Source organism: Dermacentor variabilis, chromosome 4 (genome assembly GCF_050947875.1).
Source record: "Dermacentor variabilis isolate Ectoservices chromosome 4, ASM5094787v1, whole genome shotgun sequence".
Classification (NCBI taxonomy): domain Eukaryota; kingdom Metazoa; phylum Arthropoda; class Arachnida; order Ixodida; family Ixodidae; genus Dermacentor; species Dermacentor variabilis.
In genome coordinates this window covers 10,824,332-10,837,878 of record NC_134571.1, presented here as the reverse complement: position 1 = coordinate 10,837,878, position 13,547 = coordinate 10,824,332, and the positions used below count along the sequence as shown (strand labels likewise).

Genomic DNA, 13,547 nt, shown 5'->3' with positions numbered 1-13,547 from the left:
TCTTTCAGAGGTCACGCGCTACCTTGCATGGGACGTTACGCGGTATCAGTCAACATTAACCAAGAAAAATGCAGTGGAAGGTGCACCCGTGCATACCTGATACTATCAGTTCTCGGAGTACGTCGCGCACTCATTTGCTGCTTGTAAAATTCTCAACCGTAAACGGAGTTACAAGAAAAGAAAGAAAAAAATTGGGAGGACGCTTAAGCTTCGCCTTTAAGAGTGGAACGCGATAGCATTCAAAGATGCCTGAATGCTTCTCACGCTTCCCGGTAACTGCAGCTTATGTAACCGTGATGCTTACCGGGAAGCGCTGGCGGCGAACGCTATGCACGAAGGCGATCTTTCTGGTAAAAACGTGACCTCTTGCGTGGGCCGCGATGCGGCGGAGGCAAGCCCCATCTGTAGGTGTTGCAACGAATCGGGCGCGCCGCTTTATGAACATTGTAATTTGCCCAGGCCATGACCGCTCTATAAATAGTACAAACGCTGGAAAAAGAGTTTGTGCTTTTGAGTTTCGGCTTAACAGAATTTTGTTTTCTCGTATATTTAAATTACAATTCGATGCTATCATGTCTGTAGGTTGTGTGTAAGTCGTACTTTGCGATTTTCCTGACGTATTTTACCTTGAGAAATTGAATTATTTGAGTGAATTCCTTGGGCTTTATGGAGGGCCTGCGTGGTTGGGTTTGCGTGGTTAGACAAAAAGCCTATCTCCGATACGACGTCCGACGCTGGACGTCGAAGCCAGATTTTCTGCGACACGGAGCCCTTAACGCTCTTGCGATAAAGAAAAGAACGAGAGGCAATGCTGCCATTCCTCATTGAAGGATTATTTTTACTCCGCTACACAGGTGACGCCCCTCAAGAGTGACCCTACTGCGCTCGTATTGCGACCGGCTGGCCTACGGGCAATGTTCGTGGCACGACTCGGAGCCTCCGATCACCTGAGCGTTGACTCTCCACGCATCTGGCGGCTGTGCTGGTAAGGCTCGGCTGCTTCGGCAGCCAAGCGCCGGTCGAGCGTCGCATTGGTGATGAATCCCAGCGGAGTGAACGCCTCCGGCGCGTCCACCAGGTTCGAGCAGCGGTGTAGACCCACGCGCAGGCTGCTTGGGCTGAGAGCGAACTCCAGGTTCGACAGCGGCCGCGTTGAAATGGCGGGTAGCAGGCCATCCCGGTGCGGAACCAGCACCGTGATCTGGATTCGATTCGGTGCCCGAGGGTCGGACGTGCCTGCACCACGTGTAGGATACGATGACGCGTTGCTGTGCTCAGCAAGCATCTGCAATTCACCCGCTGCAGCCAGAATTTTATCGTGCATATATGCCCTACAGACGGCAACCACCTTAGGATTGCTCTTAAGGGCATGAGCCACTTGGAAGCTGTTGCAGTATGTTTCGGTCTGAGTATAGCACTAAGCTGTTTGCTGGAAGACCATAGTTTGATTCTCACCAAGTATTCTTTATTTTTTGTTGGACAGGCCCGAAACGAGGCGCGACAAGAACCTACCACGCTATCGCATAGTGTCTAGTATGAAGGAAACAATGATTCGCATTAAAAGGCAATGTGCAAAAATTACGGATGGACTCGGAGCACTCCCTATAGAGGTCGTTATAGTTTAGTTCTACGTGTGCTGCGGTGGTGCAGCGTACAGTAAGTTGTTGAGATTCTGACAAAGTGCGCAGGAGGCAGTTCGTCACTGCTGGCGGCACTGTAGTTCCTGGTGGTGCTCGAGGAAACAGTGATAGTTGTAACAACTGACGAGGCCACATGACCATCAAAACGAGGTGATCCTTAGGTATGGGAGGGCCTCAGAAAAAAGAAAAGAAAAACGCAGGATAATGAAAAAAGATATTTTTTGCAATTTTTTTTCTCTGTGGACAAAAAAAAAAGTTGAGAAAAAAATATGCAGATACAAAGCACATGTCCGAATGTGTGTGAAGCCGAAACTTTCGTGAAGCGGTTACTGAAATGCTGTAAAGCTAATAAATTCGACTCGTACAAGTGCTTTTATTGACATCCTATGAAACATAGAATCTTATGCAATGTTTATGCACTACACGGCTCACAAGCTACGTATGCAGAAATCCTAAGCAGTTGATGCGAATGCACTCTACTGAGGGTCCAAAAGTGGGCCCTCAGTCGCAAGAACAAAATTTGACAGTGGCGGTTTTCTTTATTCGAGAAAAAGGTTTACTTCTAACTCAGATCAGTCTTGTGAGGACCTTCTCGAGCTTGGCTTGTTTATTGGTCTCATTCTGTCAAAGAATGGCTCCTTGCGGAACTCCTGCCTGCCATTTACTCTCAGTATATCTGATAGCCTCCATTGTTCGATGGTGGGCTATCTGGTTCCACAACGCTAGTCGAAGCGTATAGCTCTCGCTAAGGAACGGTGTGCTATAACCGAGAAATGCCCCGCGCCATCCGTCGCATCACGAACTTTCGCGTCGCGCGCGCAGCGGCACACGCGAGTCACACTTGCCCGTGTATCGCAGCCTGGCGGTGAAAGGTTCGGCGCCCACGTAGCCGTCCTCGGGCGGCTGGCAGAGGCCGGCAGCCACGGTGACCGGCGCGCTGTACACCTCGAGGCCCACGTCGCCCTCGCCGTTGACGGCGCGCGTGGCGCACTGCACTCGGCTTCCTGTGCCGACAGCAAGAACCACCCAACCGTTGTTCGTGCCGTCCACTCGGCAGGGCTACTAACGTTATGGAACTGTTTCACAGGGACAAGCTAGGCCGGTTCCACCCGTGTTAAATAGCAAAATACAGCATGACCTTCCGTTCTCCAATCCGATATTAGCTAATATACACTGTGCAGTTATTTTTCTTCTGTTGCCTTTGCGAGGGCTCTCCAACATGTATACATGCTTCTTTGTTCTGTGTGGCATGAGCGCGGCTTCTCTTCAGCACTGTAACGCTAACTACTCGCTTACGTTCGGAGCGTGTAAAAATTTTACATGTATTAGATGATGCACACGGATCGACAGACAAAAGAAGACAGAGAACCGGGTCTCTTAAAGAGACAGAGCGAGAGAGCACATAAAGTTCTGCAGTGGACCAGAAGAACGCATATACAAGAAAGAGACCCGCGTTCGCAGATTAGCATGTCGCCGCATCATATTCTGAAGTGACGCTGAGTCACAGCAGTACTTCTTGTTGGGCTAGTTTGTGAAACATAGCTGTTAGAAAAGAGGCGCACGTGCCAGAAGCGTGATCTGATTATGAGGCACACCTTACAGAGAGAGAGAAATAAACGTTATTGTGAGACTAGGCTTCTTGAGCCCAAAGGTGGGTGGCCTCCTCAGTCCAGGTAGCCATGGCTCGCTGCCGCCGCCCGAGCCTTGTTAGTAGGGAATTCCGGATTAATTTTAACAATCTGGGGTTCTTTGACTTGCCCCCAATGCGAGGCATACGGGCGCTTTTGCATTTCGCCCTTATCGTAATGCGGTCGCCGCGTCCTGGATTTCATCCCTAGACCTCGTGCCTACAGCAGAGCAATGCCATAGCCGCTAAGCCACGACGGCGGGTCACTTACTGTGGAGCTAGCGGAATATAGTACCAATTTTTAGCGAAGTTCCATTGTGGAGCAATTATGCTTCCGAACATTGCGAAGTACTAGCACATTTATTCGTGATCACGCTCTTGTCACGTTGCCTTATATAACAGCGACAACCGATCCACGTGGCTTCAACAGAAGAACGTTTGCAGTTTGCTTCTCAATAATGAACGAGTGCTTGCCAACGGCTCTATATTTCAGCCATCAAACACATTCCACATGCAGTGTTACTGAGATGCGAATAAAGCGCTTGTAAAGTAATATGCTAAATTTGCGATTATACAGGGGATACCGCGGTAATTCGTATACGCAAACTGTTCCTATGTATTGCCTGTAAATCTGTTTTCTTAGCAGTATTAGTGTTATAAAGGTGAAGCGATCAAGTCGTCCAATGGAGGTAAAACTGTGCGGTCCCAAATATTGTATATCTAGTTTTCTCTTCTATGAGAGTGATACTTGGAAAAAAGGAAGAAAAAAACTGCCCACCGAGGTTACGACGCATATTCCTGGCTACTTTGTCGTATGGCTAAGAGGTTTCTCTCAGGCGCCCATTTTTGATTAAAACTTACCCGATGAAAAGTACACGCTGTCCAACGTGATCGCTTTAATGGGAGCGAAGAACGCCTTGGACTTGATTTCCCGCAGACCGAACGAATCGTCCGGTGCGGCCACTTTCCAGTGGAACTCTGTAAAGCTGTCGTTGATGCCTTCCTTGGCGCAGATTGGTCCAGTGCGCAAGTAATCCGGATGTTTCGGGTTGCAGGACTGTTGAAATGGAGAATCGATTTGTTTTAGCGACGCTTGCCACCTCGCGCTCCTGATACTCGTCACTGAAGCGACAATAATACGCCTGGCCAAACCTGTTCTGAGGCATACCAACGCAACGCTACCGTGCACGTGTCACGTACGCGGGCACTGGCCTCACAGATGTTAACTCAGAAGTAGCATTACGGACAACGGGAGATTATTTAAAAAGACGAGTTATGAAGTATTTTTACAAGAAACAAGGCATAACATAGCAGACAAATTGCCTGCTATCAGCCATTACAGTGCAGTGCAGCGCAGTATCTGCACCCTTTCAACCCTACATCTCTTGATTAAAGCAACGAAGTTGGCTGACAACATTCATATTTAGTTAGGAGGTATACTATAAGAACAGGAACGTTTCCACGCAGGAGAAATTAAGTACTTTGACGGATGTTTGAATGGTCATTGTCTGCCTATAGTTTCGTGGGTGGTGTTTTGTGTTTTAGGCATGGTGCTAGGGTTCAGGGTTGCCTTTAGAGAACGCCAAACGGAAGTATGTTAAAATTTACTGCACCATGTAGATTCTACATTTATAAAGGATCCAAATTCTACATTTATAAAGGATCCAAGCGCACACTACTTTTATTTATAAAATAAGGCAAACGGGCTGGCTAAATTATTGCTGTTTTTTTTATAAAGGCCACGCATTCTGACACTGCTGCAGGTCCCTCGTGTTTTAGAAATTTTGGGATTGCCAAAGTCTTACTAGCGTGCCTTTGGATGCGGCCGAGTGTGGCAAGCGCTTTACTCAAAGAATGCGGCTACTCGCACCGATATGCAGCAGAGCGGGTATCCGTGAATAGGTTGTGGCGACGCTTCGTCAGCGTCGTCGTAGTCTCGAAGAGACACCACGACTGGTTCAGAGGGAAACGTGACCGCTGGAAGGAACCTCACGTCCTCGATGTACACGATCATCTTTGAGTCCTGCGGAGGAAACAGGAGTGCACATGCATCAGGGGCTAGACGGTATTCAGCGATCCAGAAGTTATGCACGCTCCAATTTTGGAACCGCTAAGTAAACCAAGCGCCAAGGATTTTCGTTCCCGGGTTTGGCAGGGATCGCTGCTTCGCTACCTTCAACGCAGAGCGGACACTGCTCCAGTGTGCGCGGGCCTCGTGATATTTGTTTATGTCGCCTTACACCCAAGACACGACGCCAACTATATCGCACCACCCCCTCTGTCTTCTGTCACCTGTTACCACCGCTCTCACAGGAGTAGCCTCAGAGAGGGAGGGGGCGGAAAGCCAAGAGATGTCTCTCTCTCTCCATTTTAAACTCTCATATAACTTCGTATATTTTCTACGCGGTGTGTCTTCTTATTTGTAATCCTTTTCATCTTGGTGTAAATAAGGTCGAGCGAAAGTTAACACGAATACTAAGTTAGGACTGGATAGGGCGGGAAAGAACGAGAAGGGCAATCTATAACCCTCTATCACTTCTTTTGCGTCCAGGTCGTTCTTCCAGCCTTTCTTATCGAAGTCCGGTAACCTCTGTTCCACAACCCGTGGAATTTTTTTTTATTCAAGCGTGCATGCGAGCAGATGCCCTCGCTCTGGATGTCACGTAAACAACGTGGTTGAGCCGAGAACGCTGCCGTCTCTTGACACGTCTTCCTTGTCGCGATTTATTTTCCTGCTTGCGGAAATACGGAGATTGAAAATTCGCAAATGAGAGTATTTCTGTTGACTTCTGAATGCTATCGCTTTTAGAACTTCGTCTATGATTCCCTTTTCTTTTTCTTTCCTTGTATTCGCGTTAGGCAGGAAAACGTGAGTCGAGAGCAGGAGGAGTACCTTCGAGCCCTACTAGCGTCATAACCTGGAGCGGTTGGTTTCTTGCAGGGTCAGCCACTCTGTTGTACAAATAGATAATTGGCCCCATTTTCCGATTGGGGAACAGTTTCCTTTTAGGCAAGTGGCGCCCACCATTCGCGCGACTAGCGTCTCGTTTTTGATTTATTTGCACATGCTTCACCATCGCCCTGTTTTGCCTCGTCTAGGCAACCGCAGCCATGCTAACTTCAAATGAGACGTGTAAGTAAAAGCCTCAGATGTCAGCGTCAACAGAGGCTAATAGGACCCCACGTGACTGGCGTTCGTATAAATTTATAAGAACGGCACGTGAATAACTTTTAGCGGCCATAGCACTTACTAAATTGTTGCCAGAAGCATCGTAAAGTATTTTTGTGAGCGCAAGAACAACAAGCGTGCTCTTAACAAATTGTGTCTCGTTATAGGTTGTGTGCAGACAAGCCGGGGATGTCGTAGCCAGAAGGGAGGGGTGGAAGGGGAGCACGCCACCCCTGACAAGTGCCCACGAAATTTCTGTGTTAGTATGCTCACCCCCCCCCCCCCCCCCGCTTAGTTCACAATTCCTGGCTACGCCATTGATTAGGTACAATGACAATGCCACGTGCACGTTACCTTCACGTCGGCTACGCGGTTGCCGTCTTCCTTGAGGTGGAGTGTGAAAGCCTCTTTGTGTTCCTTGACCTCGTCGTAGAGGATCTGAACCGTGAAAACAGTCTCGTTCAGGAGAGGGTGGAATGTGAGTTCTGCGGGACAAAAAAGAAAAAAAAAAGACACGGAGAGAGAGAATAAGGAAAAAGGAACACAGTTTGAACACAGCGGAGCCAACGGCGGGTGTTTTGCGCACACTAAGAATATCGCTCGCAAGGACGAAGTGCAGCGCCACACACACGAGCGTCGCCGAGGTGAGAGGAGACTGTGAAGTCCGTAAGCGAGCACGCTTAAACGCAACGCGCGAAACGCCGCCCAAGAGGAAACACCTGGCGTGCCCCAGCGTCTGGACTCCGTGCCGCCACCCGGCGAGAGCATTCGCTCGTCGACTCGGGCTGCCGGCGCTTCTTCCGTCATCGGGCCGATCCATCACGCGAAGCGTAAGGGGCGGGCACCACGCTTCCGCGAACTGCGGCAACTCGTTCTCAGCGCGGCAGTGTCGCAGCGTCGGGCGCTTTTGGCAGAAACAGCGACGGGACGTGCTCGAGCGAGGCCGTAGCTGCGGGCCGGCTGCTCGAGAAAAATGGTGGCGCCGTTTCGGGCCGACCCCGCCACTGGGCGAGCTGGCCTCGGCGTAAATGAATTGTCTCGCGCTTCCGTTGTGGTGACTCGTTTTATCGTATATTTGTTGCCCTCTGTTTCTTCCAGCGTGGGCGCATTTTTGGTCGCAGACTTCGCAGAAGAAAAGAAAGCGGCTCTCCCACTCAGTCATGACAAGGAATAGCTTAGCTCTGGACAGCCTGGAGCAAAGAGCAGAATTTACTAGCCCCTTCGCTATGTTTGCTCTTTCCAGAGCTCTGATGCTACGCTCTTGTGTCATTAACGACCGACTCGCGCAAGAAAACAGCCACACTCATTGTTTGTAGTGTTCCCCATTCTAATACTTCTGCTGACTAAAGTGGCCACGCGTGCACGTCCGTAAGCACCATGAACATAGCAGGCGCAAATGTAAACCCAGTATAAGACAGTTATTTTTTTTTAATTTTCTGTTCCTTTCAGAGCCTGCGAACTTCGTTAGTGAAAGAAATAAGAGCGGCTTCTCCCTGCCAAAATGGATCCAAGCCCGCTTTGACATTGCCGATTTGCAACTGGTTCTCGCTGCCTAAATTAAAGAATCTGGTCCCGTATTCACAAAGCGTTCTTATGCTGAAAGCGTTCGTGCCAGAAAATAGTGATGTAGGACATATTATTAGCGAAGGCGATGAGCCAATGAAAAACAGCACTTACGAACGAAAAGCTTTGTGAATTCGGCGCCTGCTGAAGACGCACGAAGAGGCCCTGGTGTGCCATTCTCTCTGCACGTGTTTCCGAGGCCGTGCGCGTGCAAAATCATCACATTTTATGGCAACACGCGACATGCCTTTAGTGCAGTGTTTAAAATCCTACGTGTCCTGTAAAACTGATTGTTGCAAGTAATCGTTCTCAAGAAGAAAAAAAGAAAATATATAATGCGTGGAGAGTTGTAATGCTGTTAAAAATGCAAGGTATGAGCGCTCTGTTAAAAACAGAGCGCTCATACCTTGCATTAACTGCCGGTGGCTTTTGACTAGGCCTATAGAGGTATTAGCAAAAAATTATGTACCAACATTTAAACTATTCAAATAATGACGGAGGCATCAACTCAAGAAAGTGGTGGGCCCTTTGAGGAACTTATTAAGCAAGTATTTGTGACAAGCCATCGTTAACGTAGCCTTCTTTTAATACGTTGTACGTTTGTAGTACGAAGGAAATACAATCAAGAGTCAGAATTCGCCCAACTAGGTAAAAGACAGGATCCGTGCGTAAGCTGGTTAATTAGCCGGCTTTGTTACCAAAGTCACAGGATGAAAGATGGTAGCCGACAGGGCCTGTACAGAACATCACTGTGCGCTGTGCGGACGATTCCTCCTGCGATTTTACGGAATCGGCCTGTCTACGGTATTGTTTTTCGCTTCCCCCAGCCGCTGAGCTTGTGATTCAGTTGGCGGTGGAATACGACGGTGAAAACAAAAGCGGCAGCGACCTCGCCTCTCTGGTGCGGTTGTGCACTGGCCAGACTCGCTGAGTACGCGACGACCACGGTGAGCCCCGTTTTCCTCGAAACGTCGCTCGCTCCATCACTGACGACACGCAGTAAGCACCACTACTTCAGCAAAGGGAAGACCGGTGAAAATTCACCGAGTAATACACGCTCAATTTTGCCGACAACGGTTGCTTCGAAAAGGATATGAAGCTGCGTTAACCGCGTTGTTGTGTGCTACGTGAAATTGTTTCATCGCTATACCAGCGTTCTCTGTGTTCTTGATGCAAGCGTTGTAATGCGCCATGTTTTTTGGGTGGAACCGGCACGCTTAGCATAAGACTTAAGGAGCCTGCCACTCCGAAAGCAACCACCGCAGTGACGCAGTGACGGGCAGCCGCACCGTAGCCGAGGGAAAAATGGCCAGCGAAACAGAGTTCGGCGAGAACACTTACCGACTCAAACTGCCTCCGACAATTTCGAGACAAGACATGTCTGCTATCTCGCACACATCTCCAGAGAGCACCTTAAAGCGGCTATAGGACTCTGCTTAGTTTAGCACAATTAAGCACGAATTTGAGTTAAAATTGAAGTTCGTGTCCTCAACGATGAATTCCTTCATGTTTCATGTCCGCTGCCTTTGAGTTGAACGGCAACCATAACTTCCGGGCTCGAAATGATGGAACTGGACCAGATGACGGTCTCAAAATAACGAAGGAAATACAATCAAGCGTCGGAATTCACCCAGTTAGCTAAAATAAAGACGGAAATGTGCACAAGCTGGTTAATTAGCCATCTTTGTTACCAAAGCCACAGGATAAAAAATCGTAGTCGACACGGCCTGTACAGAGCATTACTGCGCGCTATATGCAAACGATTTCTGCTGCAATTTGCTAATTTCTTTAACTGGCACTGTTTTTGTTGATAAGATGTTTATGGTCTGTCAAACTCTGTTCTACAATCAACAGCCTTCCACAACGGCGCCTCGTTCAACTGAGCGGTATAGGCCGAGCTGGTAGGCCATTATCAGTGTGCGTGAAAACGCCTGCACCACAAATTTCTACTCAAGGCAAGCGAATAACATCGGCTGCATCAGATAGCGAAACGATACAGCATTCTAACGCGTCATTTGCAACGTTTGAAGGCCCAGGGCAAAATCACATTAATAAGTCAAGCAAGAGAAGGCGCGTGCTGCCAGTCGAAAGTACATCGTAGCAGCTGGAATAGAATTAACAGTTGCCGGAGACGTAAACTTAAATTGCAAGTATGTCGGAAGCGCTCACGCGTGTACGGGAACTACGCGAAAATATATCAAAGGCGCGTGCGATTATGCCAAACGCAACCTGGAATGCTGAGGCGTTCGGCATCACCGCCGGTCTCACTCGATCGCACGTTAGTGCTGAGGAAACCACAGAATAACCTTTCTTTAAGGTCGCGTGCGTAGTGGTGGCTACACGAGCAGCGAAGAGCGACAAGAAACGCTCCGAGTTTAACTGAAATCATGCGCTAACATTTCCATCACTTCGTCATTTTTTCGTTATTTTGAGTGCACAGCAACGACATGTTCGTAGCCATCCGGCCAGCCAGCCAGTGACCCGTCGTGGTAGCTCAGTGGCTTTGGAAATGCTCCGCGGAGCATGACGTCGCGGGTTCGATCCCAGCCGCGGCGGTTGCATTGCGATATGGGCATAGAATGCAAGAACGCTCGTGTACCCACTGAGGCACGCCTCATAATCAGATCGTGTTTCTGGCATGTAAAGCATCAGGATTCCTTTTTCTTTTTTGGTGGCCAGCCAGCCCTCGTCGATGAGAAGAGGCCACCCCTCAAATGATGTTATCGCGAAGGCGGAAAACGTATAGGTTATAGGTTCTTTCACTGTGCATGCGCGTTAACGTAAGGCAACTGTGACGTATTCAGTAGCTATATCAGTATTTTATTTATAAGATGTTTTCTTTAGCTGCATCTAATTTTTACGAATTACATGTGGTACATAGTACAATTCTAACCCTATATGCAAATTACTTGATGACGTGCCCATTACTTCTACAAAATTCATTGGCGTTCCAGTTATTAAATTTTTAAAAGAAAATGCAGTTTTATGCATTTCGTCGGACACCTCGAAAATGAATATCTCAAGATAGGTGCAGTCCTGAGAATTCGTTCCAAGTGAATACGCCTTCAGAACTTATTAGCTACTATTCGTAGATTAAGGTATGTGCCGTAATTAAAACATTCAACTGTAAAATTAATTAGCGTAGCTATATTAATTATTGAATTCATCATTTATATTTCTCGTAGAAACAATGGCAGCCTCATCGAGTAATTTAGGTCAGCGGTTCCTTGAGAACGAATACCGAATAACTCTTCGGTTTGAATAGTGAATGCACATTGTATGCTCGCCTCTTGTATGCTTATACACAATTAACTTTTGGTTTTCTTTCACTCAGTTTTAATTGGCCATCAATTTGTGCCAATAGTGTTTTGTTCCTTTGCCAGATTGCTAAGTTTTGCAACTTATAAAGAAGAAGAAGAAGAAGCAGAAAAACAACAACGACGACGACGACAAACCCACCGTGGTTGCTCAGTGGCTATGGTGTTGGGCTGCTGAGCACGGAGGTCGCGGGATCGAATCCCGGCAAGGGCGGCCGCATTTCGATGGGGGCGAAAGCACCCGCGTACTTAGATTTAGGTGCAGGTTAAAGTTCCCCAGGTGATCAAAACTTCCGGAGTCCTCCACTACGGCGTGCCTCATGATCAGAAAGTGGTTTTGGCACGTAAAACCCCATAATTTAATTTAATTTTTAACGACGACGACAAGTACAAGAAAAGGATAAGCAAACGAAGACAAATAATAAGGTAAACTTAAGCTACTTTATCTTTATTACTTTTGTTCTAAACCCCAGAAAATTGCTTTAATAAATTTAAAGCACATTAGCTTACCTTTTAAATTATCTCGCGGCTGTTGTCATCAAAGCAGGCACTTAATGTGCCTGCGACTTTGCCTCCCTAAGCTCACAGCCCCACAGCACATGGGCACAACCCAGCGCAGCCAACGCCACCGATGTATCTTGGCCGGTAGGGCGCAAGCACACTGGGCCGCCCTTGATTTCTTTGTCATGCCACTCGCCTCTGAGTGCGCACAGTTTCTCTCTCTCTCTCTTTTCATGTAAGCACGTAAATGGTGGCCTTCATCACAAATTGTAATGAGAGTTGTGATGCAAATGTCTCAACAAAATATTACGCTGTTAACAAGGAAAGAGAGAAAGAGGCCTCGCAGGATACCTTTATGTCCTCTGACATAAACCTGACCTTTGCACTCTGACCTTTGCACTTACACCACAGTTTTACGCTTAATGCGCCCCGCTGCACTCGAGGCCGGTGGCGTACGCACCCTGCGACAGAGGCTGGTAGTCTTTGCCCGCTGTGGCCGATCCGTCCCGGCTGTAGACACGCACCACCGACGTGGCGCTGCAGTCCCCCTGGCGCACCACGGATATGGCCAGGCTCACGGAGTGGTCCGGGTTTCGGGGCTCCTTGACAGTTGTTCGCGTCTGCCTGAACCGGATCACGGGTTCTGGTGGGATAACGTTGCGGGGAAATGTGGTTTCAGATGCCAATGTATTTATCAGTGCCTCTCCAACTCCACAAATGTCTTTCTCAGTTGTTAATCCTCCCACTCGCTGCCCGAAAAAGTCGCCTGATTTCAGCCTGAACTTCCGCAGCATAGTTTTTGAGTTCTGCGCACGCACGCACGCACGCACGCACTCACTCACTCACTCACTGTCAAGCAATCGCCCCTCTGCCATAATTACATGCGCCTCCTCTGTCGCCAACACATTTTCGATGTCCGCTAATACGCTCAGTAGTAAATAACTCAAATTAGATTATGAGTTTTTACTAGTTGGGGGCTCCGGATTAATTATGACCACTTGGGTTTCTTCAAGCTGCACCCAATGCGCGACGAGCGCTTTTGCATTCCGTCCCCGTCGGGATGCGGCCGCCGCGGCCGGAATTGAAACTCAGCAACAAGTTTGCGTTGTCTATCATCCTATCATACTATCCAAAGTATTCGCTGAGCGCGAATACTTTGGTCCGTGGGAATGTATTTGGCGAGTCCTTCAGCGCGCACTGCGAATAGTAGCGCCACTAGCAGACCGTAAATTATCCTGTATAGGACGCGAGATTCAGTGCCGAAGCCGAATGTCAAGCGTCGTTGACTCACGCACACGGTTTTGTGAAGAGTGCAGAATGTTCTCATTAGTTCGGCATCAGGAAGGCAACAGTGAGTATAGCCTCTACATGAGCTGCCAACGTGTAATCACGGTTTCCGAACTCAAATAATTAAGTAAGCCACGTTCTTTACTGCCCAGCGCGCGCATTTAGCCCTGCTGTTTGCCCTAGTGTGGTCACGCACGAAAATCCCGGGACATGGCAAATGAACTCACGATCCGACTCGTCCCGGATGCGGATATTGGCGACGCTCGGCTGCCCCAGCATCGCCCCGCCGGCGGTGCTGCCGCGCTGAGAGCCGAGCGCCAGCCGGAGCTCTTCGGGGCCCTCCTTGACGCTGTCGTCCCGGATGTGGAGCACGCACGTCTTCTGGCGCTCCCCTGGCACGAGAGACGGCGCAGGCATTGAGCTGGGACTTTATTCGCAATTTC

General features: G+C 48.7%; 1 protein-coding gene across 3 annotated transcripts in view; it reads right to left on the bottom strand.

Moving 5' to 3' along the window:
• Positions 1-13,547, bottom strand: part of LOC142578660 (FRAS1-related extracellular matrix protein 2-like) — a 300,678-nt gene that overhangs the window by 28,478 nt on the left and 258,653 nt on the right. For all 3 annotated transcript variants that reach the window (XM_075688109.1, XM_075688110.1, XM_075688111.1), the window contains exons 10-16: positions 13,332-13,496; positions 12,278-12,460; positions 6,791-6,921; positions 5,138-5,290; positions 4,129-4,324; positions 2,486-2,644; positions 948-1,236 (exon numbers count right to left, since the gene is read on the bottom strand). In XM_075688109.1, coding sequence (XP_075544224.1) covers positions 948-1,236; positions 2,486-2,644; positions 4,129-4,324; positions 5,138-5,290; positions 6,791-6,921; positions 12,278-12,460; positions 13,332-13,496 — 1,276 coding nt within the window. The remainder of the gene's footprint in view (positions 1-947; positions 1,237-2,485; positions 2,645-4,128; positions 4,325-5,137; positions 5,291-6,790; positions 6,922-12,277; positions 12,461-13,331; positions 13,497-13,547) is intronic.